This window comes from Penicillium subrubescens (genome assembly GCF_028828155.1).
Source record: "Penicillium subrubescens strain IBT 31985 chromosome Unknown utg000011l_segment0_segment0, whole genome shotgun sequence".
Lineage (NCBI taxonomy): Eukaryota > Fungi > Ascomycota > Eurotiomycetes > Eurotiales > Aspergillaceae > Penicillium > Penicillium subrubescens.
The window spans coordinates 209,219-234,921 of NW_026643161.1; the positions used below are offsets into that span (position 1 = coordinate 209,219).

Sequence of the window (25,703 nt, forward strand, 5' to 3'; positions counted from 1 at the left end):
AATTTACAACCCCCCACCATGGCCACTTTGAAACGCAAGGCTCCTGAATTTGTTGATGCGCCCGATGCTACGCCCACGGGAAGACCAGTCAAGAAGCTGCGTCTTACCCAGAGCCAAAAGCAAGCGCTAATTGACAACCTCCAGCTCGAAAGTACGTCGACGGGAGGGGTTTACTAAGAGTAGATTATTACTAACAGAAATCCAGTCACCGAGCGTGCTCGCAAGCTTCGTGCACAATATGCTCTTCAAGCAAATGATCTTCGCTCCCGCCTTGAACGACGCGTCAACCGTATTCCCGTCTCTCTTCGCAAGGCCAACATGGGCGAGCTCTTCGAGAAGCACTCGGCACCGGCCCAGGCGACCTCGCCTATTCGTAGAATCTCTCCAGCAAAGGTTTCTCGGGCACCCATGTCCATTGATCAAGCACTCTCACCTTCTAGCACTCGCGACGGCCGGACTCGACGCAACAGGTACGATCGCTTCGATCTCTACTTAATTCGGACCCGGCCACTAACATATCCGCACAGTAATGAGGGCCACTACTCCGACAAAGAAAATGCACCCGCTGCTGGCACTCCCGAAGGGCTCAAGAACCCCAAGCGCCGTGGCAAAGCTCCCGCTGTAGGCAGTGCATCACGCGTCGTATCCCAGGAAGTGCGAGGCCATGACCATCGAATTCTATCTCCCAAGTCCCTCAACTCTCGAACCTACCCACAATCTCCATTCCGTGCCTCTCCCGAAAAGGGACAGCCCTCATACCTGTCCCGACCTACCTCGCCACTAAAACCCTCCAGCCCTCTACGGGCGGCTGGACCGGGCTCTCGCCCGCGCGGTGCTACTGTATCCACCGTCCGAGACAACAACCTCTCCACACAAGCCAAAAAGACCACAGCCCGCTCTGCGACGGGACCTCGATCTGTCAGGTCCCCCCTTCCGCGACCAGCCACCCGTCAAGGCGAGCGCAAGAACAGCTTCTCGTCCACCACATCCTCAGGAACGACCGTGACGAAACCCGCTCGTACAGGTACCGGTGCTAGGAAGGCGACAGCTGGAGCCTCTGTAACTACCAAGAAACCGGCCGTTCCTCGGGCTCACGCTGCATCTCTGGCTGTTAAGAAGACCGCAACTTCTGCTACTGCGTCCACCTTGCGGAAGACCACCGCCCCAGCATCTACGATGGATTCCTCAACCCGTGGGACGAGAGCACTACGCAAGCGTGTATAGATGAGCGGTACAAATACATTGTCTTAGCGAACGCATATTGATTGTATGGCGCGGATGTTCTGATTCTAACTGAAGTCGTTTTTGAGCGTGGAGTATTGTTAATTACAGGCATGAGATTGTTTCCCTGGTGTTGTCTTGTTGTTTTCATTGATCTTATTGGGTCAGGATCATAATAGGTGTTCGTATTTTCAACTGTTGTTTGTTTATCCTGGGAGTCTGGACAAGAGTTCAAGCTCATGTCATTTCGGCCGTGTCCGCATGGATTTCAAACTTTCGGTGCTCAAATCGTAGTCCACCTTGCGTAAGGCATAAATACCTAGTTACCTAGTCTGATTTTACTACGTTCGTTGGTAGGTAGGGTCTTTAGAAATCCACAGGTGGCTATACCAAGGTCACATCCCTAGGTATCGCTAGGTAGCAGGCAGCCCAAAACGCCGGAAATATATATGCTAGGTGATTTAAATGGACTACATCCTTCCAACATGCTGATTAACCACGATAGGCAATCGCGTTCGAGGTAGATATATATAAGTTCATTTGAGGCCAAGAAATATTTTAAGAGATTAATGTTCGATACTTTTTTATTATCATCAGCCACCACGGCAGCCATAGGTACCCTTAATTCAGAAAAACCGGGCATAGGATCAAGTGTGACATCAAACAAATGGACCAGAAATACCAGATCGAAATAGAGCTATCAAGCAAAGAAACCCACAGGGTAGTAAAAGTAACAGCTACGTTGAGACTCAAGACTCAGCACAGGTATCATTGATTGCAATCGTGCTGATCACAGCAACGTCTGAAACAGGGAGAAGAAAGAAGAGAAATTGACAAAAAGACTCCATGGACCGATGCTAGATCACCAGATCTGGGAGAAGAAAGGTAAAAAGAAAAGAAAAACGTCGAAAGGAAACGAACCAAGGTAAAACCCGGAGCCTGGTTCATGAGAGAAAGCAACGAAATGATATGGAAAGGGAGCATAGACTGTAGCAAAGCACGCCCGTAGTGAATGAAAGCAAGGAGAAACATACATGGTTCCAACAGAGTGGGTAGGTCAAGTATGAATGGGTATGGAAAGGAAAGAGAATTGAAGAGAAAGAGACGATGAAGGGATGAAACATATGGTAAACACCCACGAACTAGCGAAAATGATGGGTGGGGTATGTAGGGAATAGATACACCAAAGGGAGAGGACCAATGAGGGAGGACGATTCACTTTTGGATGAGAATTTTGAATCATGTAGAATGTGAAGATGTGATAACTCCGTCAACCAAACCTGTCAGTCGAGACGAGATGAATGGACATGGGATAAGGCAGTGATGAAAAAGGAAAATGTCGACCAGGAACGAAAACGCTCAACACGCCCCCATGGAAATGAGAGAAAAGAAAAGGTACACCTTGGGCTGTCACAGATGGCGCCAAGTTGTGAGATGCAAAACAGAGTCATCAAAGTATGATGACTGTTGTGCAGGCAAGAGGAGAGGAAGTGTCTAGCCAGTGACACCCATAGCGCCGGGACTGGGCCGAGGGCGGTAGGGGAGACCTTGCTGCCCTTCTGAACCACCTTGACTGCCGTTGCTATGGCTACGTTCGCGGTGATAGGCAGCTGGCGGCGGGGTGGGCCCAAAGTCAAGGCCAGCTTGGGGCTGGATACTTGATGAGTGAGAGTGACCACTAGGTCCTGGGACATGGCGAACCGAGCTCTGCATCTGCCAGGCAGTGTCCTGCGAAGGATCGGTCTCGATACGAGCCGAGGTCGGGGTACTCGGATTGCGATGGCTATTGATGGTGAATGTCTCGCCGCCATTGTCAGGTCTCGTTGAGAAGCTGCCTCGTGCAATGTCACCATATCGCTTCAAGATGTCCTTGGAGGTCACTTCGGAGTTCTCCTTGAACAGAGTAGGATCACTCAGAACGACTTGCAAGTCCTCGGGAATCTGGCACAAAACAACGTTAGGTCAAACCTTCCCCTGGGACTTGATTGACGGGTGGCTACTTACCTCGCACATGGTGTCGTTATATGTGATCAGCGCATTGACCGCTTCGATGGCCAGGAAACTCTCGTCCACGGTGCCGTTCTTGGTATTCGGGTAAAGGATGTTAGGTGTCATGACCGTGGCTAGATTGTGAATGTCCATCTTGCTGCCGGATTCCTCATCGATGTGCGAGAAGGATGACGTCCAGTTGAGGAAGGTGAACAAGACTTCCATCGTATCGCGATGGGCTTTGGGAAGGAGACAGCAGGCCAGATGCAGGACTCGCTTCTGCTTCTCCGAGTCCGAAAGTTCTGTAAACATATGTCAGCTTTTCACTGTCATTCCCATTCTGCAAATAATCAACCTACTCTGTGATGCGACGAAAAGACGGTGCAACTTGAAAGTCATCAATGGGTCAGGCATTTCGCGAAGGAACTTCTTCAGCAGTGCTGCGATCTGCACAGGACCCTCCTTCGACATGTCAACCTGCTCGTACTTTGTATCAATCAACTCGGCAAGCTCCTTAAGACGGCGAATGTTGCCATTCTTCCGGAAGACACCCTCTACCGACATGTCCATCTGTCGCATAGCGGATACGGCATCATCGACGAGGGTTGGAATTCGCAAGGCACCTGGGCCAACGCCATGACCAGACTCGGTACCCTCCTTTTCTACCAAGTAGTCGAGCGAAACGCCAAAGGCTCCCTTCTTCTTACCCTTTTTCTTTTCATCCTTGAATGCACGGCCGAAGATGTTCCAGATGGTCGGCTTTCGGGATTCGATCAATGAGAGCAGCTCTTCCATACTGAATTGTCCGTCCAGCAAGGGCTCCATAGACAAGACAGCAACATGGCGGACAATGAAGTATTCCAATGCCGTGAGTTCAGAGAAGTAGCGCTTGTTACGAGTGGAAGAGTCGACAAGCATGTCCAGCTGGTTCTTTGACATCTCACGTGCGTGACCTGGCTTGTAGGTAGGCATACCCTCCATGGTTCCCACCAGCTTAGAACCTGCATGTCGGTAGGCGTTGGGCCGTTGCTCTTTGGCTTGTTCAGCTGCGACGATACGCGGGATATCGTCCAGGGTAAGGGCGTCTTGCGCTCCGAAAGTCAGGTCTTTCACAGTTTCGCCATTCGCATCTCGTTCTTCGACGATCTGGAATCCACGTCCACGAGGGTCACCGCCATCGTTGCCGGAAGAGCCCGGTCGTACACTCCGGCCCTCTGGACCATCGATAATGCGGGATGCACGAGCTTTCTTGTATGTCGTAGACAGAGTGCGCTCATTGCGTAGTGAACGCAACCGACGCATTTCGCCGACAGTCTGCTCCAGAGAAGATTCTTCGAAGCCACTCCGGGCACCGCCACGAGACTGCGAAAGAGTATTGGACCGGCGAACATCACCGGGTTGCACGCGGTATTCATCTCTATTCTCATTTCCTTGAAGATTGGGATCTTCTAGACCCGGGAACGAAAGAGTCAGAGAGATTGGATGCTGGACCTGTGAGGAATAGAATGACGTACCAGATGTGGAAGGAAGGGTGCCTCCAGCACGGAGAACCGCTAGAAGGCGTGCGAGAGCAACTCGCAAAAGGAAGACAAACTGCTGCAACTTGGTGACCTGGATGAAGCCTGCCTGCGCCTCAGGACCGAGATGATGATGATTAGCGCATGCTGAGCAGTACGTGCGCTTTTCAATGTCATGCCACAATGCATCCTGAAGATCAAAGGTCAAGTCTTTCTCACACGAGCAACAAGACAGATGAGGGGGTTTCAGGTGCCAGCGGTTGTCTCCGTGGCGGACACACTCATCGTCAATGGGCTCCTTGCATGAGGTACAGCAATCGGAAAGCTGATCCGCCAGACCCTCAACACCGGCATTGAGATCAATAGGCGCATTCTCATCCTCTGGCGGGGCAAGGGATTCTTGGTCAGCAAGATGTGCGAGGAAGTTGTGCAAACCATCCGGTGCCGACTTCTCCCGCTCAAGCTTTAAAGCACCCTGGAGACCGATCCGAATGAGAAGTTTCAAATAGTGAGCCAGACCAGTCACCAGCGAGAGTAGCTCTTGAGTAACACCGAGCTTGCGAACACCGGTCTCTTGGGTCTTGGACAGAAGGGCAAAGAACGCGACAATCTTCTTGCAAAGGAGTTTGGCCTCCCGACCATATGATAGATCTAGGAGGTGTGGGTTAGCCTAGCCAGAGAACAGATGACAAATCTTCAGAAAAATGAGACATACCCTTGACACCATGGGATTTGATGTACACCGCCAATTCGTCAACCGCGGCAAAGAGAATTTCAACGTGGGCAATGAACCGCTTGGCCACGATAACACCGTCAATATATGCTCCGTTGCTCACGTGTAGCAGCATGTCAGAGATACACGCGGCTGATGATTCTTCAAACGTAGAGAGAGTGCTCCAGATATTGTAGACCTTCTCTTCCATCGAATCTTCTTCCCGCCGAATATTCTCGCGCTCTTCGGGAGTGGCATCGGCGTCGACAGGGGGCGGTTCCCAGGTTTGGCCCGCGGGCGATAGTCGAACGTTCCAAAATTTGTGGATCATGTAACACTCGGGGTGCCAATGTTGGTTTTGTCCGTTTCGGAAAATCTCGACAAATTGCTTGAGAATTGCGGTGTGACATCCATGGCAACGCTGCGCAAACTGAGTTGAGTAATGGAAATGGCAATAGACTTTGCTCTCATGTTCGTAGTAGGAGTCTTGGGCGCCAAAGACAGTTGGACACACTGAGCAGGTGAAATGTTCGATGTGATACTTGCGATCCAATGCGGTAATGTAAGAGCCACGGAGAGCACCACCACACTCGTGACACAGAAGGTTCAGCCGTCGGAAGTAGTCAGTCTCACACAGGGGAAATTGGCAAGACCCATCGTCCGAGTCGACAGGGAAGAACTTGGAGGCGACGATTTCACCGCAATCCTATCGAAAGATTGGGGTTAGTCTTGGAGGGTCTCTCGGCATGGGGGACAGAGAAAGGTGAGCTTTGTGTGTGCAAGAACATCACTTACCTCGCACTTGAAACACTCCAAATGGAAGGTACCACCCAATGCGCGCACAAATTGCCCAGTCAGGGGCTCGTTACACTTCTGACACAAACGGGACGAGCCTGGTGACTTGTTGTGGGGTCGCCCATTTGGGCGCGATCTATCTCTCACATTAGATCGGTCCCGGAAACCTGGTTGATCGGGTTCAAGGCCCCGCGGGGACCGATCTTCTGGGCTCAGGGGACTGTGATTTCCAGCTGTGCGAGTGGAAGGTGAATCAAATGGGATGAGACTATCCTCGGGGGGAGGTAGGTGTGTTTTTCGAGTAGCTACTCCCATAGGAGGTGTTGACGGTGGGGGTAGGCTTGCCTGCGACCAGGCTGGCCGGGAGTCCACCAGGGGGCATGATGGTCCCCCTTCACAGATGAAAGATTATGAGTTGCAAAAAAGGTAGCCCGGCAAATACAGCATGCACACGATATGTGAGGAGGTGACGGCAAGTAGGGACGGGAGGGAGGTGATGTTGGTGTTTTTCTGTAAACACCACGAGATCGCGGGAGGGATATTGAAAGGACCTAGCGCGTGCTATAAGATAGTAGAGGGAATGGGTTAGAATAGGCCGCTTAAGGTCTCACGAGGTTCTTTGAAGAGTGGGTAGGTGGACCTCGAGTCCAGGGTCCAGGAACTCTCACTTACTCTCACGCCATAAAGGGACGACACGCGGGGAAAGGCGACGAGGGGTAGGGATTGAATAAAGGAGTGACGGCGCGCGCGACCGGAGAAATCGCGGGGGAGGATGAAGATAGGATCAAAGCCGGGGTAGTTGAATTCTAAGCGCGCACAGGTCCGGACCACGACGCGGGGGTGGTGGTGGAGGAGCAGTAGGAGGCTGGGAGCTTGCAAGAGGAGCCGGCGCAGGAGACCGCAGCCACAACCATAGGAGGGAGAAGGGTCACGAAAGATCGGGCTGACAAGGGGGAAGGAAAGTCCTGAAGCAATGAAAAGGACAATCGGAGTCGGGATCGAGTCGAGGGTCAAGTCGAGGGAGGGGGTGGATTGGGGGGGGGGGATGGAGGAGGGAATGAATGGATGGAGAAGGTTTGGGTTGGGCATTTGTTGCCCGCTCTCCCCTAATTAGCGGGCAGTACAGTAGTCAGTCGTGTTAGTCTGTTAACGCCCTTCTGGCACTTGAAAGGCCCGCTTGGCCGCCCCCCAATTCAGGGCCCAGGTCACGTGGAATTCACACCGCCCTGTGGTCTTGTTTGCTGTCAATCCAAAAATAAACATGCAACTATTTCCTACTATTCTAGCTTATACTTTGCTACTTGAGCTTTCATCTGATAACAATCTCTATCAATATCAATCGAAATCTGTTTGTTTATTTACATCTATGTATAGTATACTATACGAGTCGGCGCTTTCGAGTCGTGCCTGGACCCGCTTGAACCATCCCGACACCAGCCATGGCTCCTCTCGTTTAGGCTTTTTATAGCATCAGTCTCACAACCACCCTGGGGTTTCAGCCGCTGCATAAACCCTGCGGTGTACAGGCTCAATGCTATCGCAAACAATCGATACCGACTCCTATCATACCATCGTAGAATATGATCCATATGATTCGGGGTCTTGATGGAATTTCCTATTCGTGGGGTTCCACTATTCCAGCCACGATCCACTGTCGCCCAGAAAATCCAAGGGTCATAGTAAACTGTAAATGCCTAGGATTTACTCCGTACTCCAGACAGAGATGGACAGGCTAGAAACTTGGTCCTATTCTGCAAGATTATAACGTCATCAATGGTCGTTCATGATTCTGCCAGCTATGGAAACAGTCCTCAATGATGCTTTAATCCGATAGATTGGTATTTGCAAGGCAATTACTAGTCATGATCCAATCATCTCATGTTAATGCCTTGTTTAGTCCGAGTCCAAAATTGGTGGCCGGGCGGTCACCCAAGGCGGTATAATAAGACTGGTCCAAACTTTCACTATGTCAACAGTCCTCCCCTCTTCCAAATTAACTCTTGATGAAGCTACTGACGTTCCCATGTCAATCGATAGTACACAATTGCCGGAGTATTTCTACTGGTTGGCTAATAGGACAAAAATTTTCGAAGCCAAAGCCAATACCATCAATCTATGACATAATGTCATATCTGCAATGCAGTAACCCTCTTGAGGGATAGTCCGAAGCTCAAAAAGGCCGAAATGGAAAATGCCCATCCTGATATCCCGGGTAGCTGCCGTTTTAGACAGCTGTAGAAGTCGGGCTCTTTGTTTCCTTCTACCACCCTCCTCCATCATCATTCTACCCTCCATCATCAACGATCCCTATCAACTACTCCTCGCCTTCAACATTCTCGACGGGTACGCAGGTTTGCAAAATGGCGGACCAGTGTGCCCTCCGTGTGATGCGCGTAAGTTGGAATCGACCAAGTATCGAGACTTCAGATAGAACAGCCGACTAATGTGACCCAACACAGGAACTGAGCCAGTTCGCTCGAAGTGATGATATCTGTATGCTATGATCGTCAGCTCCATTCATAGACCACGACCTGACAGAACTTTCAGCTATCGTCATCTCTTACAAGGAGACCAACATCCGTGAGATCAACGCTCTCGTCATTGGACCACCCGATACCCCATACGCCCTAGGCTTCTACCAAGTAAGTCACCAGGGAAACGAGATGAAAGTTCAAAGTCTCTGGCTGACGGGCTGCTAAATTTCTAGTTTTTGATCACGATCCCTCCTGGTGAGTATAAGTCCGGTTGGCTCAAGTTCTGTCATATCAAGCCATTAAACCACTGACCTCGATTCTACAGACTATCCCGAGAAACCGCCCATTGTCCGCCTGCAGACAACTAACCGCGGACAAACCCGCTTTGGTCCAAACCTCTATGCAGGTGGGAAGGTCTGCCTGTGAGTTCTCTCCGCGACAATGTGATGAGGTTGAGAAACAAAAGCTAACATGCGTCCTGAATAGATCAATCCTGGGGTAAGAGCTCTATCATCATCTTGAACTGAAAATCACCAGTCAGTACAGTCATTAATCATATATAAAGCACTTGGCGAGCTGAATCCAACGAGCAATGGACCCCCGTGTTGGGACTGGAAACGGTCCTGCGATCCATCCAGAGCCTTTTGGCGGCCAAGCCCTTCAACCTGGAACCAGGATTTGAGGATGAACCCGACAATGCCCAGAGTCAGGGGTACAATGCAAAGGTAGCCATGTGCCCAGAGGTCCACAATATTCGACATCACCCTATGAATGAAAAAGCCCCCAAGAGCATAAGGGACCTCAGTTGCTAACTGAACCTCGCAGATCAAACACGAGAGTCTCCGCCTGACAGTCATCACGCCTCTTGAACAAGCATATGGAATCAGACCCCCACGGCCCAGCGGGCGGCCAAATGAGGATCGGTACTACGAGCCCGGGCATCCAGACCCCTCTCTGTTAGATGAGCCCGTCAACTTATTCCTCGATACATACAAGAGACGATTCATGTGGTATCTGGAATATTACAAAATGGCCATCCAACAGGGCCTCAAGGAGGGAAGAGGGCGAGCCGGCCATCCCTTCCCGCAGGCGCCATTCGAGTACCCCGGCAATTACATGATTGGTTCCTGGGACTACGAAGGCCTGGAAAAGCGTCTGGAGGTTCTCGAATTGCGCATCAAGGCAGAGACCAACTCATGGGTAATTGAAGGGCGTCGTATGGAGCGTAAGAAAATGCCACTCGCAGCAAGTCTTCGCGCACAGCGTGATCAGATCGTGCTCCAGGTTGCCCAGCGCACTGATGGAATGGTGACCCTCGAGCTTGTGGACGACAACCCGTTTCTGTGGCGTCTCATCTACCATGGGCGTCCAATGACCCAGTTTGACGGCGGTGTTTTGAAGATCAAAATCTTCATCAGCCCAAATCACCCCGCCGAACAGCCACGAGTCTTACTCGAGACTCCGCTGTATCATGTTCGTGTCTCGCCACAGAACGTGCTCATCTACCTTCCCCTCCAGGCAGATGAGATGAGCCGTCACATTGATGGCATAATCAGCTCCTTGGAGGAAGAAAAGCCGCCCGTCAACCCAATGATGACGGTGAACCCCGAGGCAAGCGCACTTTGCTGGGGGTCTGAAGCGGACCAGCGACAGTATCGTCGCAATCTCCGCCGCTCAGTTGCGGCCACTCTTGAGTGAGTTTACATTCTCCCTTTTCCCTTCGTTAAAGTATTCAAATTTGTAGGCAATTGTGCTGATCAAGTTATGTACCTGATTAGGAACGTTTGATTGAGAGTGAGAAGGTGAAAGAGAGATGGCTCTCTGCTGGCTCAAAAGTCATTGGGTATCCATAGATACAATTCCCGGGGATGATTAGGGCATTGTGTGTATGATGATTGTCTAGTGGTCTAGCAATAAGACCGTTGTTTGCTTCTCAGTCCGGTTAAATTGCGGGTAAATAAAGTAAAAAGAGTCTTGCATAGAGTACAGTACACAGTACTAGTTAACTAGCGTGTACGGAGTAGTACCCCGTAGATGCCTGATAACGCGGAAATTCTTATCGCACGTGTCAGCTGATCCGCCCCCGTCGCTCCCCCAAAGTCCCCTTTTCAACCCCATCCCGAAGCTAGTCTCAAGTCAATTGATCCACCATCTCTCACATCTCCGCTACAATGCCTTCGAAACGGCGCAATTTGGAATTGGGTAACGTGTTGGTGGTCGGAGGCTGCGGCTTCTTGGGGTGGCACATTGTCGATCATCTCCTGAACTTCCCCTCGGAGACGGATCCCAGCAGCGCGCTGCCAAAGCCCAAGGGCGATGCCCGCTTCGAGTACCCGACCCTGGGCTCGCGTTACCCCCAATACAAGGCTACAGTGTCGGTGGTTGATCTGCGCACGACGCACAACCGTCTTCCCGGTGCGACTTATTATGATGGCGATATTACTTCTGTTGAGTCGATGATGAAGGTGTTCAATGCTGTCAAGCCTGATTTGGTTATCCACACTGCGACCCCGTCCGTCCTCGATGGTAACAAGAAGCTCCTGCACAAAGTCAATGTCGAGGGAACTCGCACACTTCTGGAGGTTGCTGGCGGCGAGCACGGCGATTGGGGCGGCAAGTGTAAGGCGTTCGTCTACACTAGCTCCAGCTCTGTGGTGCATGATACGCAGAGTGATCTGAAGAACGTCAACGAAGAGTGGCCCCTGATCCGTGGTCGCCTCCAAAAGGAGTACTACTCCGAGACTAAGGTAAGCACCATATCATTGCGCCATCCACTCAATCAATCGCTAACACTCTTTTCTCCCACCAGGCCGATGCCGAAGAGATCGTCCTGAAGTACAACCGCCAGTCCCCCACCAACATGGTGACCTGCGCCATCCGACCCGCCGGTATCTACGGCGAGAAGGACACAACAGTGACATACAAGATCCTCGAGCACGGCTCTCAAGCCTCGCAGACCGTCCTGAAGATGCAGCTCGGCGACAACGATAACCTCTTCGACTTCACCTACGTCGGCAACATCGCTTACGCACACATGCTCGCCGGCCACCGTCTACTGGCAAGCTACGACTTGTACCAGGGCGGCCAGGGCGGCATCCTGGATCACGAGCGCGTTGACGGCGAGGCCTTCAACATCACGAACGACTCGCCCATTTATTTCTGGGACGTGACCCGCGCCATGTGGGCGCTGATCGGCCGGGTTGTCGAGCCTGACCAAGTCTGGGCTCTGCCGGAGGGTCTGTTGGAGGTTGTGGGTGGATTGGCGGAAAGCGTGCTGGGATTGTTTGGCAAGACGCCGCGACTGACCCGTCGTGTTGTGCGGTACTCTTGCATGACTCGTTACTTCTCCATTGAGAAGGCGAAGTACCGTCTCGCGTATCTGCCTATCGTCCCTGTGGACGAGGGTATTGCGCGTGCTGTGGGTTACGTGGTTGAGTCGCAGCGTCAGACGGAGGGTAAGAAGGCGCTGTAAGGGGTCGTGATAAAAATTATTGTCTATACAGTACTGTAATAATATCCCTGCGCAATGTCATTGATACGCCGTATATTTGAAACGCTTTGCTCCAGTTTCCTTTGACCAATTTTCTGCTTCTAAGAGATCTGGTGAAGGATAGGCTACGACTCCAGCCCGATTCCCGGTAGCAGGATACTCAACTCGACACGCATGGTAGAAACCTGATTTATTTGGTCTAGTACGCACTCTAGATCATAAAGAGCGCCTAATCCCATTGTAACCTATCCCAGTAACAAATACAACCAAAAAACCATAATAACGCTCCAACAGCGCAAGGTATCATAAAAATTCAACCAAAACCACAAGACCCATCCGAAATCCCTCTCATCTCGTATCCTCCTCATCCGACCCCTTCGCACTCCCATCCCCCTTATTATGCACCTCCAAAGCCGAGACATGATCCGAAATTTCCTCACCCTCATGGCGGGCAATTTCAACATCAAACGCAGCCTTACTATTGAAAATAGTCTCCATCTCCTCCAAACTTTTACCCTTGGTCTCTTTCACGAAGAACCAGACGATAATCGCCATGATCACGTCCAGCGCGGCGTAGAAGAGGAAGGTGTAACTGCCCCAGGAACTTTGCATGTAGGGGGTTACTAGGGAGAAGAGGAAGTTGAAGAGCCACTGGGTGGCTACTGCGACGGAGGAGCCTATTTCTCGGATGCGGGAGGGGAAGATCTGATATTGTTAGTGAATGAGGTAAAAGGGATGTGACTTGTAGGTAAAGTAGAAACGTACCTCGGTCGTATAAGGCCACGGCAACGGGCCCCAACTGAACTGGTAGATGGAATTGGTGAGGAAGATCATTGCTACTGTCGCAATTCCCGAAGAAGTAACCTCTTGCTGAGGCTTGGGGGTGGTGTTGTTGACAACCGTGACGATCACGAAACACACCGACATGAGCAGAGCCGAGATCCAGAGCGTGGGTTTACGTCCCCACATCTCCGAGAAGAAGAGGATGTAAATGCCGACAGCGATGAACTTCTCAGCACCGAATAGGCCTGTGATGAGCAGGGATCGGCTGCTGTCATTGCCGACGAGGAGCTTGAAGAATTGCGGGCCGAAGTAGGCAAGGGCAGTCATTCCGGTGCATTGCTGGCCGCAGAAGATGAAGACGGCGAGGGCTAGACGGTAGCGATTGGCAGGTTCGAGGAGTTCACGTTTCTTAAGGCCGTCCGTGGCACGGAGCTCTTCAGCTAGGCCGGTTTTGATTTCGTTGAACTCGGCTTTAACCTCAGGGCCTGATGTAGATGAGATAATTAGTGTGCTGTTTCGACTGCATGAAAAGGAGATTATACATACCCTCACTAGCACGCATCCAGGTGAGACTCTGCCATGCTTCTTCATAGCGCTCCTTCTTGGCCAACCATCTCACACTCTCGGGTTGCGTGAACAGACCAAGAGCCAAAACAGTCGCCGGTACCAGCTGCAGACCAATTGGAATCTGCCACTGCGCAGACGAGACGGGCAGAGTCTTTTCAACCGCATAATCAATCCAGTAACTAATCATGACACCAAGAGCAAAGAGCCACTGGACACCAGAGCCCAGCATACCACGGATCTCCTTGGGAGCCATCTCTGCGTTGTACGATGGGACAACCGCCGTACCTGCGCCGAGGCCGAGACCAGACACAAAACGGCCGATGTAGAAGCATACCAGCGAATGCGACGGGACGACTTGCAAGATGACACCGACGCAGAAGATGGACATGGCCACCTGGACGGTCTTTTTACGGCCAAAGCGCTCGGAGATGGGGAAGATGCATAGCGCGGCGAGAAAGGCGCCGACATTTTGCAGACTGACCATGACCGCGCTTACGGTGGTCTTGTCGTTGTATCTGAAATCATCCTTGTAGGATTGGAATGTGAGAATTCCACCTGTAGAGCAGTAAATATTGAGTTAGCAACTGGATTGAACGTTCTGTTTGGAAGGACTCGAGCAACTCGAGCTCTATATGACGATGAAACTCACCAACAATACCCGTGTCATATCCAAACAAAAAACCAGCGGTACAAACAAAAAATCCAAAGAAATATGCCCTAAAAGCACCAAGTCTAGTCCCATTAAGACGTCCCATGATGAAAGAAGAGAATCCGTCACACACCAAGCCGGGAGCGTACAGGGGAACCCGACGTGAAATGGGAGAAAAAAAAAAGAAAATAATGAGATGTCAGATGCAACACCGCGACAAAAAGATGCGCTTATGAATCTTCTCGTGCAACATGCAACATGATGTTTGACTCGTCGTAGCTGGTAATTAACTTCCCAGATCGGCTCGGCTGTTTCTGGGCAGCTGCCAGCACGCAAGCGGCGCCCTCTGATTTCGCCATAGCACGCCATGGGGAACTAAGCTGTAGTGACAATCCCGGTAAATGTTAATTACAGATAGCAAGGGTGGATTAGCCCGAGTCATGTTTTAACTCTTTTTTGGACTACTATGATTCTCATAAACACTCTATTTTATCTACAATCTTGACTCTGATCATAGGTAATCTTCGTCTATAGCATCAACACTCGGTCGCAACTGTGGAGCCGCAACTTCTCCGCATTTGCCAAGCCCCACCCCAGACATAAAACAAGCTGGATAGGAAATCAGACTCCGCAATTAAAAAGATCCATTTATAGATAGCCCAAGGGGCTTAGTCGAAGATGGATCCTCCTAGGTCGGCTATCGGGTCTCGGCCAGTCGGCTCGATCGCCCCGGTGTTCCTGTCTCGCCTCCATCATGTCAACCTTATTAACTCCGACCATACCTCCCCTATAATAGAGGAGTAATAACTATTCTCCGCGGACGGACAGCTATAACTACCAGCACGGATTTCTAGACGTCTCCTCAATGAGTTCTGGTATTGCGCAATAGGGAATGTCTGATTTCATACGATATACATGTGCGCCACAGAGTACCATTCAACCTGGGGCCCTGTAAGCTCGTCGGCTCTCGTCAGCCACATGGCGCCAACGTGGCTTTAGGTTTTAGGAGACCGGCAATGATCCGAATCTAATGATTGATCTCTCTAATAACGACCGGCTTACAAATGATATGTACGAAAGGCACGCAAAAGAGGCCAGTGTCATCTTCGGGAGATAAGATTGATGACCTGGTACGATGACTCTGAAAGAACGAACGATTTCCTTACCCAAACTGCCCCTCTGACCTTCACGAAGTACGAAAATCCGTCTTCGAGTCCAGGACCTATTATCAGCGTTTTGATCTCGAGTCGACCACTTTAGTATATTACGTCCACATCTCTCATGGAGACCTTCGTGTTCAACCCGGGTATTTACTCCCCAAAGACGGTTCTTGAGTTTGAACCTGTTGATAAACGGGCAGCAGAACGGACTGGGCAGGAATCATACCTATTGAGATAATTGGAACTTCTTTTCTTGTCGTAGTGTGTCGCAACTGTTTCCGAGATGTTGGTCGAAATTGCATCTGATTGTTCTCCGATGGCTTGACTGAGACCATTCCCCAATTTGATATGGTGTCGTTCGCGATATCTAAGTATCGCTCATCGCTGGGATATCGCTAAACCGAGACGCTCTAAAACACTGGTTTCTGCATGAGGATACTTGTCTATGACATGTTGTCGATCGAAGGGTTCGAAGCCAGCAGCATCGGACCGCTTCGTTCCCCAAAAGCGATCATGCTGCGCGGGTCTGGAGAGGATGTTAGCTATCACATCCCCCGTACAAAATCCCCACCCAAAGAACTTACTTCCGAATGATCATCGATAATTGGAAGAGATGACTGATCGTATCGTGAAGGTCTTGGTAGATTATCTGCATCTCTGATTTTCGCCCTTCCTCATCGTCTGAATCCGATAGATCTTCGGATACACTTTCTGAATGAAGGGCATCGTAAAGATCCTGTATCAGTCTCTGCAACCTTCTCAGGACTCGGAGTGTCTGATCTTTGATATGCGACGCATCGCGAAGTCGATGGTCCAAGGAGGACTGGCCTGTTTGATGAGCACCGATATTGGCAGCCCAGACCCGTAAGCGTCCCAGCTCATCTTGCCAAAGCGCCTGTGGGACCTGAGTACTGTATACCTTCAAATGATCAGAGGATTTGATAGCTTTGAACTGCTTGAGGCACGATATTACAACAGGTAAACTTGTGCTCATTTTGTGAACTCGCACACCTCTAGGAAGGAAAGGAATGGCGGGGTCGCACTCGACTCTTAGTGGTTTCGAGGCTCTAAGATGCAACTGACAGGGGGGTCGCTGCGGGGTAGAGGGGTGATTGATACTAGCTGATGCTGTTATCCCCTGGACAGAACTTGAGGCGAATTCCGACTCTCCTCTCTTTTTAAACATCTTTTTAAACATCTTTCTAACTCTCTTCTTAACTGGTTTAGAGCCCCAAATGGAGGGAGCAGGAGTTGCGCTTGCTATCCTCCCTTTCCTTCTCAACCAACTTGACAACTATGTGCAAGGCCTCGAGACACTCAAAGGATTTCGGGCTAAGCGATATCGTAGGGAGCAGGATGGCTACCTGTCCGGTCTCTGGACACAGCAGGCGATATTTGTCAACACCCTGGAACGGTCGCTGGATGGAGTCGTCGATTGAAAAAATGATGTGGACGATCTGATTAGCAGTCCATCAGGCACCCTCTGGAAGGAGCCCACTTTGCACAAGAAGTTGAAAGCGAAGATGGACGGGAAATACACACCATTTGAGAGGACTATGACAGAGATGTCTCTTCTACTGGAAGAGCTGTCCCGCAAGTTGGGTTGGGACAGGGTGATCCAGAGGTGGGTTAAGACCAATGGAATGCTAGTGCAGAATGCGTGACATTGCTGATATGAGAATGATCGAAACTTCAGGAATACTGGAACAACTCCTCCAATATCGAAAGAGAAGTCAAAAAATTCAGGGACATCTTTTTAAAGAGTATATATGCAGACCTACTCAACAGAATGAATACGGCTAATACCTTATTGAAGACACTGGTGGGACAATCCGACTACCGAGACATGTCTCGAAAGCGGAGGCTATCAAATCACACGTTATCACGCTACCGAAAGTCGCGACGATCGACGCATAGTCTACACAAGGCGATCATCAGAGGAAAATACTGGAAATGTCCCTGCAAACATCAACATACCGTTCACTTTGTGCTCAATGCACCATCTATGGATACTCTTGATCCCGTCATGATAAGGTTCTGGGAGTTCCCGATTCCGCATGATCTTCGCTCCTAATATGACAATGAGTTCCTCACTCTGGAAGTTTGGTCATGAGATTGAGGCTGAACCCGACATGATGTCGTCGACCGTGGGAGTACGATGCGTCTGTCAATTAGCAGACACACCCAACAATTGACCTTGAATCAAACCAAAGGGAAAGCAAGGGTTCAGTTCGCCTCCGATACAACCTTACTAAGTGAAGGAGGCCTAGTTCCAGGCAACCTGAGCCATTCCGATAAGCTTCCACCAATCACGGACATCTGTCAGGCTTTGGTGAAAATAACAGCCGAGGGTGATGCTCGACGAGCCCTGGGATGGGTATCAGATGAGAGTCACAGACATAATGTCTACTACGTGGGACAAGTTGCCGATTCTCTAAAGACGCAATCATTAGAAGATCTGATCACGACGTCTTCTACCTTCACAGCCGGTCAGACCAACGAGGGTTTTCTATTGAGCCAAAGAGATCGCCTGCGGTTGGAAGCTGGCTACGAGACCATTGGAGAGCTCGAGATATCATGTTCACATCCGAATCCCCAGCCATCCTCGGTATTCCTTACATTCCATGGAATGTCGGAGATGAGGCTCACGACCACAACAGCACCATGACGGCAGCGCTTATCCGAAGTCAGATACTCTTTCCTCTAGGCCTTATTCTCGTGAGCTATCACTATGTCAAACACTCGAGGCTCTCAGCACCTCTGACGATGCAGATCTGCAAGAAGCAGTTGCAAATCTCAAAACCGCAGCTCGTGTCCTGCCTTCTGTTATGGAGCGCAGTGGGCCGGAATACGCAAGGATTGTCGAACAGTGTCTGTTTTGGCACGGTAGTCAGGACTTCCAATTTGGAAAACGAAGCCATGCAGGAAAAGGTATTCGATTTGATCATCGTGCCTTTGATGGAGAACTTAAGGAGCTTTAAAGATTAGTGGCAGATGTATTGAGAAAGCTTCCATGAATGGGCCCGTCAACAATCATGTATGATGGGTTGGCTCTGCTACAAAGTGACGGTGAATATTGAGATCAATCCAGTTATAACCGATCCAGGCGAATTCAGGATGGGCATGATGTGCGGGGCTTCTCATGGGCGCTGTGTTTGTGAGAAGGTGACCGCAGGGCATTCGAAGTAGAGGATATATCGAGATCCGTTATGGGAGGTCGCATGGGGTTAAGACGTCGCATGTGGTAGGGGATTGTAAATCAGTCACTCCAGGGCATTCAGAAATATGGGAATTCTGAAATTTAGCAAGTCGTATTGGGCCAAGAAGTCAAATCGTAAGTCGAAGTTTAGCATTCTAATCATGAATTAATCATGATGGTGCAGCTAGTGATATTTTTCCATGAAAATGAGCCGTGCGTAAATGATGCACAAAATATTTGCAATCAGATAGAGTTATATGACGTCTATCTGCATGGTCAGCTATGTACAAGCATAAGTGGCACATACAATAAACGCTTGAATTACCCCTAGGATATATACCGTTACTCATGACAAAATCGTTGTCGCGCAAGGGTCCATATACTTTAGCTCGAAGAATGTCGCTTGGGGTGTTGTTGTCTCAGGGCTGATTGGCGAAGTTACCGTTTACCAGAGGGTGAATAAGCTGAAGCCGTGGCAACCTGTGTGAAATGGCATGGGTGGTGATTGGTGATGGGTCAAGTCAACGGAACGGAAAGCATGGGTATTGGAAGTTGGCGAACATTGGGCTGATTTCTGGAAGTGAGACGAGTAAGGGCAATAACATGGCGAGTGGGAAGTTGTTGCACTGGGTTGTTGCTGGCGCAGGTCGGGGATCGTGAATAGTTGATATTATGGTGCGTAGTTGTCGCGATGGGAGAAAAAGGGCGGCCGTTAGTGGCATGATTACGCGGCGGGGCCTTTGGCAGCCTTTTCAAACTCCACGATCTCGTTCTCGGAGATCTCATCCGAAATGGCTTCGGTGACAGGGCCGGTGTACACTGCACGGCCACGAATGTACCAGTAAACCAGAGCGAACAGGAGAACTGCCACCAGGTAGACACAGGCGTAGTTCATCTGTAATCAAATTAGTGTACTGGAAAGCGATGGAGGGTGTTTTGATACGTACGGTCTCCGCGGTGACCGGCATCGCGGTAGGGAGAACAAAGATGATGCTGACGAAAAGGGTCCACAAACACGCCCATATGTTGACGATGGTACTGAGGGGGCCCATGTGCCAGGGACCAGGCTGGAACTTGCCAAAGAACAGCTTGCAAAAAATGGGAATGCAGTAGCTCCAATCCAGAGCAATAGCACAGACTGTGAAAACACCCGCAATAGCAGTGTAGGAGCCAAGACCGATCAAGTTGATGGCAATGCAGAAGAAAACGGACATCCACACAGCGTAGAGGGGGGTTCCAGTCCAAGGAGCAATCTTGATCCAGACATTGGAGAAGGGCATCATGCGATCGCGGGAGAAGGCGAAAACAGTGCGGCCAAGGGCCTGCATGGCAGTGAAAGTGACGAACTTGATGATGATCAGACCCGCAATGGTGAAGAACATACCACCGCCCTTGCCCAGGCTGTTGTAGAAGATTTGAGCGACAGGCTGGGCCATGGGCGAGGCAAGAATTTCGTCGGGGTCGCCCATGCAGAAGCAAAGCACAATGTTGAACAGGAAGCCAGCGACATAGGTGAACAGCATGGCAGAGGAGATAGCCCAGGGAGCCTTGAGTTCGGGGGTGTTAATCTCCTCAGTGATGTGGGCAGTCGCATCGTAGTCTGTCATTGTCCAGCTGACGGACAGGAATCCGAACAACCAACTGAAGCCAATAGGTGTCCAGCCACTCTCGGACCTGACTTCAGTGAAGACGTACTTAGCGTCGTGCTTATCCTTGGTCAAGACCAGCAACGCGATGGAGCAAGCAACCAGAACGCAGACATGGAAAATGACATAAAACTTGGTCATCTTCTCCATCCAGTAGGTGGACAGAGAGTTGACCACACCGGTGATGACGGTAAGAGCGGCCATCACGCCAACAGTAGTGTTTGCGGTAATTTCATAGTTGAAGTCGCGGCTCATAGAGACCGCTGCGAGGAGCATTTGGGCTGCTCCATATTCGGACGACGCAACACCAGCGACCTGGCCGAGGAGGTTAAGCCAGCCGGTAACCCTGTACCAATATTAGTTCAATGAAAACTGCAAAACAAATTCTGGGGACTACTTTACCAGCTGATGGAGGGAACCCAAGTGTTGGGTGCGAGACGAGAGATAGTGAAGTACCTAGACGCCTGTCAGATCGGGACTTCCTATTGGATGATAACGAGGAAGACTTACAGTCCACCGGAGGTAGGATAAGCAGAGACCAGCTCGGCGACAGAGCACTAGAGCTGCTGTTAGTTATGTGTCTTTCGAGGACATTCTCACAGGACTACCTACTGCAATACACATGCAGCCAAAACCAGAGATAAACCAACACCAAATAACCGCACTGCTGCCACCGGCGAGCAATGGGTACGACAAGGTAGTCATAATAGTAGCAAAAAGACCACTGATACTGACGGCGAACGAAAATGTCGACAAGTATCCAAATTCTCTCTTGAAAACCGGGTTATAGCCGAACCTGGTGGCCAGTTCGGAGTCGTCTTGGGTCAGGTCAGCGACCGCGACTTTTCTGTGCTGGCCATCCGGGCCGACGATTTCGATTTGGCGACCTTCATGATGGCGCTGGCGAAGCTGACTGCCTTCGGCGACCTCTTTGGTGCTCATGTCCGCCATTATTGTCGATTATGATGGGAATATAGTCCAAGGGCGAGGGAGATTCGAGTATAGATAAAGGAGAACAAAGGAAAAAGCAAAAAAAAAGGTAGAAGAAGCAAAGAAGATAAATAATCACGGCAAACCGACAGACATTTTGCACTCGTCTGTCAGCGTGTGCCATTGCCCCTTTCCCTACGCCTCATTCGTTGTAACCAAGGCCAAGGGAGTTTTAGTTTCCGGTAGCAATCCTCATTGGTGCTGGTAGCAATTATCTGCCCACTTAGCGAGCGATGTCAACCTGTTCGCTCGTCAGCCACATGGTCAACCAAAGAGTCAAACTAACCTTCAAAAAGCGTGTAAGTGGACCCCCGCTAAAAGCTTGAGAGATCCGGAGTCCGCTGATTGGTAACTGGTTATCGCTTGCGAGCACCTTCCCCATAGCGGCATGGCTTCATCTGGGTAGGTTTCAGAAACGAGCGCCTCGGGTTGGCGGCGTTCCCCATGAGCCCTCGTCTTTGCGCCCCTAAAGTCTATTCCTCGGGACGGCCGTGAGAGGAAAAAATGTCCTCGTGAGAGGAGCAGCCATAGTTGCGGGATGGCCATCATTCCGAAAACGCTTGGCAACGGGCTCAGGTGAGGTCCAATCTGTAACAGCACAGTCAGCGTCCACATGCAGTGTACCCATATTTGAATAAAACTCAGTCTCGAAAAGGCAACTTTCTAGTATTGAAGGTTTACATATATCTTGAGTCTAACGTAACGCGAATTCATTGTGACTAACGCATGGCTATCTAAATGATAGCTAAATCAAAAAGCCACCGAGAAGACCCGCTGATCAGGTTCAAATTCCTCATATCATGAAAAAGCTTGACCCGTAGTCGGTCATACTATGTCAACCCTTCGAGGAGGCCAGTCCATCTGGGTTCACGGGAGCTGCTTTAGCAACACTTGGAGGATCGGGTCCTTCTTCGCGGCATCACGGGGGGTAAACTTTGCCGCTGGACATTGAGTATTTGGCCTAGTCCCGGCCATTGCTGAAACGTTGGGGCACATTGTCGGTCTCCCGGAACTCAATCAAGTCAATCAAGTCAATGATGTTTAGATGGATATGATCCAAGGCCTGTGCACAGAAAGAAAGGTAAATAAGATTATGATCTCCGACCAATCAAAAGGATGACCCACCTTTGTGCACTGGGCGATGGACGTAAAATCGTCCTCCAGGCCAGTCTTTTTGCAGACACCCTGCCAGGTCGCAAGTTCATTTGCGTGCCTTCCAATGAGGACTTGGTACTCGCTGACCATGCAGAGGTGCCAATTGATGCGCCAGGCCTTGGAACCACGGCGCCAATCACGGCTCTCGACAATACATCCGAACTCAATGCTGATTGGTGCCATCACATCGTAATCGAAGCCCGAGAAGAGTGTGAAGTAGCTCATGAACTTCTTTGGTATCATGATGAATGCGGACGTGCCGTCGGATGCGCCGGCGGTAAACGAATCTGCAACGCAGGGCGATAGGTGAGTGAGAGCTCGAGGAGGCCTCAATTTGGAACGAATCAGAATATACCATGGCCTAGCTTGAGTGGAGAACAAATTCCACTATCGGTGGAAGGGATAGATGACTGAAGGTGTGATATTTCAGATCACGGAGCGAGTGAGGAAGAAGATGAAGATGGAGGGTAGAGAGGAAGGATAGAAGGAAGGAAGACGAGAAAATCGTGACGGCCGGATCGTAGAGATGAGATCGTGTAAAGGGAGTCGTAATGATGAAATTGTAAGGAGGAAATAGCGAAGACGGAATATTAAAGAGTAAGGTTTAGGGAAGAGAGAGGATTGAGAGAAGAGTGAGGAGAAAGGATAAGGAAGAAATATAAAGAGGAAATAGGTGAATAGGAAAAGTAAAGAGGGAATTATGACGAGGAAAGATGACGAGCAAGGATAGAAAGTAGGGGCGAAGTAGAACGATAGGAAATAAGGATAAAGTGAAAGGATAGAGAGTAAAAGAGAAAGAATCGCGAGGAAGTATCGATAGGAAGGATTGAGGGAAACGATACTAGGCAAAGATGCAAATGAAGAATAAGGAGTAAGGAAGCAGAGGAGGTATTGAGAGGAAATATTAAGGGAGAAGACTCCAAGGAAAGATTTATAGGAAGAAGAATCAAGAGGAAGCATTTATAGAGAATATTAGAGGAAATATTAGGAAGAAATACCACCGTTAGTAAAGGCAGATGAGACGAGACCAATTCATTAGGCACCGTTAGTTAGTCTAAGAGTTTCAAATTCACACAGGAAATTTGAGCCAGACACCTTCTGGGTTCCTGGTTAAAATATTATGGAAGGCTTTTGTTGTCCGCCAGTCTTTTTTGGTCAAGGCAGGAACGACCTGGTCGACACTGCCTTGCGATGAGCCAGTACATTCTACTTTAAAAGAAGCCCCAATCTATTGCTGCTATTTCTGTTCTGTTATCAAATCTTCAATTGCCATCGACCTGTTAGAGTCATTATGTTGGTCTTTACGGTGCTTCAGCTACTTTCATCATTTTTGTTTGCAGCCTTTTGGCGGTTGCCGCCATTGCCTCTGTGGACATGGCCAGACAATGCCTTTGTGGGATGGCCGTCACCCCCTTGGGATGCGAGTTACGACTATGTCGTGATTGGAGGCGGCACAGCAGGCATCACAGTGGCTTCACGTCTTGCCCAGAATGGCTTTCACGTCGCTCTGGTGGAGGCGGGGGGCTACTACGAATGGATGCATCCACTCTCCAAAATCCCGGGTGCTGCAACAATTGGAATTGGGGCTAGCATCTCGATGGCATCCTCGGTGGATTGGAAGTTTGTCGCGGAGAAAGTGCCTGGAGCAAACTATCGTGATATCCACTATCCTCGAGGGAAGTGTTTGGGAGGGTCGTACGTGGTATCTTCGTTGCCTTTCACGCGCCCAGATCACTGACCCAATGCCTTCCAGATCGGCGTTGAACTTCATGATATACCAACGGTCAGTCTTTTCCCTCATACAAACCTGACATATTCTGATCCTTCCTCCAGTCCGTCCAAAGGCGCAATGGACCGATGGGCCGAGTTGGTGGATGACCCCAGCTATACGTTCAAGAACACTTGGCGATATTTCAAACAGACTATATCTTTCACCGCGCCGAACAGTCGATCCAACAACATCAGAACGCCTTACAACGACTCAGCATTTGACGACTTTGGTGAGCCACTGCAAGTTTCATATCCCCGGTATGCAATGCCATTTTCGCGTTGGGTCCGTCGGGCAATGACCGCGCTCGGCATACAAGAGGTGGAGGACTTCAACACTGGTTCACTCATGGGACACCAGTTCTGCTCCATGACCATTCGCCCTACAGATGAATCACGGAGTAGTTCGGAAGCGGCGTTCCTTCAATCTCCCCGGAATCTGGAAACGCTGTCTATTTACGAGAAGACGCTGGCGAAAAAGATCCTGTTCGACTGGGGAAATCGGACTCGTGGTGTGAGAGTCCATGGGATGTGGGATTACACCTTATGGGCCAGACATGAAGTCATTCTATCGACAGGGGCTTTTCACTCTCCCCAGTTACTCATGCTGTCCGGGATTGGTCCTGCGAGCGTTCTCCATGAGCATGGCATCAAACCCATCGTGACTCTGCCTGGAGTCGGCCAGAATATGTGGGATCACGTCTTTTTTGGTCCCTCCTATCAAGTTGCTATCGACACGTTCTCCCGGATGGCTCAGAGTCCAGCCTGGCTGGCTCGACAGGTGGCGACGTATCTTTATTCTCACGACGGGCTGTTGACCAATCCATCAACTGACTATCTTGCGTTTGAGAAGCTTCCAAGCGCGTCGAGATATGCTCTCACCGACCAAGAAGAAGACACCCTTTCTTGGTTTCCAGAGGATTGGCCCGAGATCGAGGTGAGATCTCTCAACGCCGTCAAGTGTAAATTAAAGCTAACCCCTTTCCAGTATTTAGCCGCGTCAGCATTTGTTGGAAATTTCTCGGATCCATTCTTCCAGCAGCCCCGGCATGGTCAGTATGCCTCGATTATTGCGAGCATCGTTGCTCCTACCTCTCGGGGCAATGTGACTCTTCGCTCCAGCAATGCAGCAGATCTCCCAGTGATCAATCCCAACTGGCTAGATACAGAAATCGATCAAAAATTGACCACCGCAGCATATAAACGGATGCGTGACATGTTTCAAACTCCAGCAATGAAGCCCATATTGATTGGGCCGGAGTATTTTCCAGGGCCCGAGTATCAGAGCGACGAGGATATTCTAAGAGTCATTAAGAATACGCTCATGACTATTTATCACGCATCTTGCACTTGTAAGATGGGGACTCGCAATGATGACATGGCTGTTGTTGATCATCGGGCGAGAGTTTTCGGTGTCACGGGGCTGCGGGTGGTTGATGCGAGTGCATTTCCATTTCTTCCACCCGGTCATCCTCAGTCAGTTGTTTGTAAGTATTCATTTACTTTGTAGAGAAAAGGCCGATTCTGACATCCGCTAGATATGCTCGCAGAGAAAATCGCAGCCGATATCATTGGGTCTTGAGGGAATC

The 25,703-nt window shown here is 50.1% G+C and overlaps 10 protein-coding genes across 10 annotated transcripts; 5 read left to right on the forward strand and 5 right to left on the reverse strand.

Annotated features, from left to right (window-relative positions):
• Positions 1 to 18: 18 nt before the first annotated feature.
• Positions 19 to 1,224, forward strand: N7473_012454 (uncharacterized protein; the record flags this gene model as incomplete). The annotated part of the gene is made up of 3 exons (XM_057158393.1): positions 19 to 151; positions 206 to 470; positions 528 to 1,224. 3 exons carry the CDS (start codon positions 19 to 21, stop codon positions 1,222 to 1,224), a joined length of 1,095 nt encoding a protein of 364 aa, XP_057002347.1.
• A 1,491-nt stretch (positions 1,225 to 2,715) lies between these two features.
• N7473_012455 (GTPase-activating protein LRG1) lies at positions 2,716 to 6,616 on the reverse strand (the record flags this gene model as incomplete). Its single annotated transcript, XM_057158394.1, has 7 exons — positions 2,716 to 3,162; positions 3,226 to 3,512; positions 3,570 to 4,658; positions 4,725 to 5,378; positions 5,443 to 6,145; positions 6,235 to 6,467; positions 6,544 to 6,616. 7 exons carry the CDS (start codon positions 6,614 to 6,616, stop codon positions 2,716 to 2,718), a joined length of 3,486 nt encoding a protein of 1,161 aa, XP_057002348.1.
• Positions 6,617 to 8,594: 1,978 nt separating this feature from the next.
• N7473_012456 (ubiquitin-conjugating enzyme E2) lies at positions 8,595 to 10,496 on the forward strand (the record flags this gene model as incomplete). The annotated part of the gene is made up of 9 exons (XM_057158395.1): positions 8,595 to 8,627; positions 8,694 to 8,727; positions 8,782 to 8,876; positions 8,942 to 8,963; positions 9,034 to 9,130; positions 9,195 to 9,206; positions 9,274 to 9,433; positions 9,534 to 10,402; positions 10,487 to 10,496. 9 exons carry the CDS (start codon positions 8,595 to 8,597, stop codon positions 10,494 to 10,496), a joined length of 1,332 nt encoding a protein of 443 aa, XP_057002349.1.
• Positions 10,497 to 10,819: 323 nt separating this feature from the next.
• On the forward strand, positions 10,820 to 12,254 carry N7473_012457 (C-3 sterol dehydrogenase/C-4 decarboxylase). The gene is made up of 2 exons (XM_057158396.1): positions 10,820 to 11,455; positions 11,518 to 12,254. Exons 1-2 carry the CDS (start codon positions 10,880 to 10,882, stop codon positions 12,178 to 12,180), a joined length of 1,239 nt encoding a protein of 412 aa, XP_057002350.1. The 5' UTR covers positions 10,820 to 10,879; the 3' UTR covers positions 12,181 to 12,254.
• A 292-nt stretch (positions 12,255 to 12,546) lies between these two features.
• N7473_012458 (uncharacterized protein) lies at positions 12,547 to 14,303 on the reverse strand (the record flags this gene model as incomplete). The annotated part of the gene is made up of 4 exons (XM_057158397.1): positions 12,547 to 12,903; positions 12,964 to 13,466; positions 13,528 to 14,103; positions 14,198 to 14,303. 4 exons carry the CDS (start codon positions 14,301 to 14,303, stop codon positions 12,547 to 12,549), a joined length of 1,542 nt encoding a protein of 513 aa, XP_057002351.1.
• Positions 14,304 to 15,735: 1,432 nt separating this feature from the next.
• On the reverse strand, positions 15,736 to 16,351 carry N7473_012459 (uncharacterized protein; the record flags this gene model as incomplete). Its single annotated transcript, XM_057158398.1, has 2 exons — positions 15,736 to 15,883; positions 15,942 to 16,351. 2 exons carry the CDS (start codon positions 16,349 to 16,351, stop codon positions 15,736 to 15,738), a joined length of 558 nt encoding a protein of 185 aa, XP_057002352.1.
• A 241-nt stretch (positions 16,352 to 16,592) lies between these two features.
• N7473_012460 (uncharacterized protein) lies at positions 16,593 to 16,796 on the forward strand (the record flags this gene model as incomplete). The annotated part of the gene is made up of 1 exon (XM_057158399.1): positions 16,593 to 16,796. The coding sequence occupies one exon, from the start codon at positions 16,593 to 16,595 to the stop codon at positions 16,794 to 16,796; it is 204 nt and encodes a 67-aa protein (XP_057002353.1).
• A 2,484-nt stretch (positions 16,797 to 19,280) lies between these two features.
• Positions 19,281 to 21,153, reverse strand: N7473_012461 (uncharacterized protein; the record flags this gene model as incomplete). The annotated part of the gene is made up of 5 exons (XM_057158400.1): positions 19,281 to 19,451; positions 19,504 to 20,548; positions 20,605 to 20,658; positions 20,713 to 20,759; positions 20,815 to 21,153. The coding sequence occupies 5 exons, from the start codon at positions 21,151 to 21,153 to the stop codon at positions 19,281 to 19,283; spliced, it is 1,656 nt and encodes a 551-aa protein (XP_057002354.1).
• Positions 21,154 to 22,153: 1,000 nt separating this feature from the next.
• On the reverse strand, positions 22,154 to 22,590 carry N7473_012462 (uncharacterized protein; the record flags this gene model as incomplete). The annotated part of the gene is made up of 2 exons (XM_057158401.1): positions 22,154 to 22,255; positions 22,318 to 22,590. The coding sequence occupies 2 exons, from the start codon at positions 22,588 to 22,590 to the stop codon at positions 22,154 to 22,156; spliced, it is 375 nt and encodes a 124-aa protein (XP_057002355.1).
• A 1,048-nt stretch (positions 22,591 to 23,638) lies between these two features.
• Positions 23,639 to 25,696, forward strand: N7473_012463 (GMC family oxidoreductase; the record flags this gene model as incomplete). Its single annotated transcript, XM_057158402.1, has 5 exons — positions 23,639 to 24,042; positions 24,101 to 24,130; positions 24,181 to 25,051; positions 25,103 to 25,601; positions 25,653 to 25,696. 5 exons carry the CDS (start codon positions 23,639 to 23,641, stop codon positions 25,694 to 25,696), a joined length of 1,848 nt encoding a protein of 615 aa, XP_057002356.1.
• Between the last annotated feature and the right edge of the window lie 7 nt (positions 25,697 to 25,703).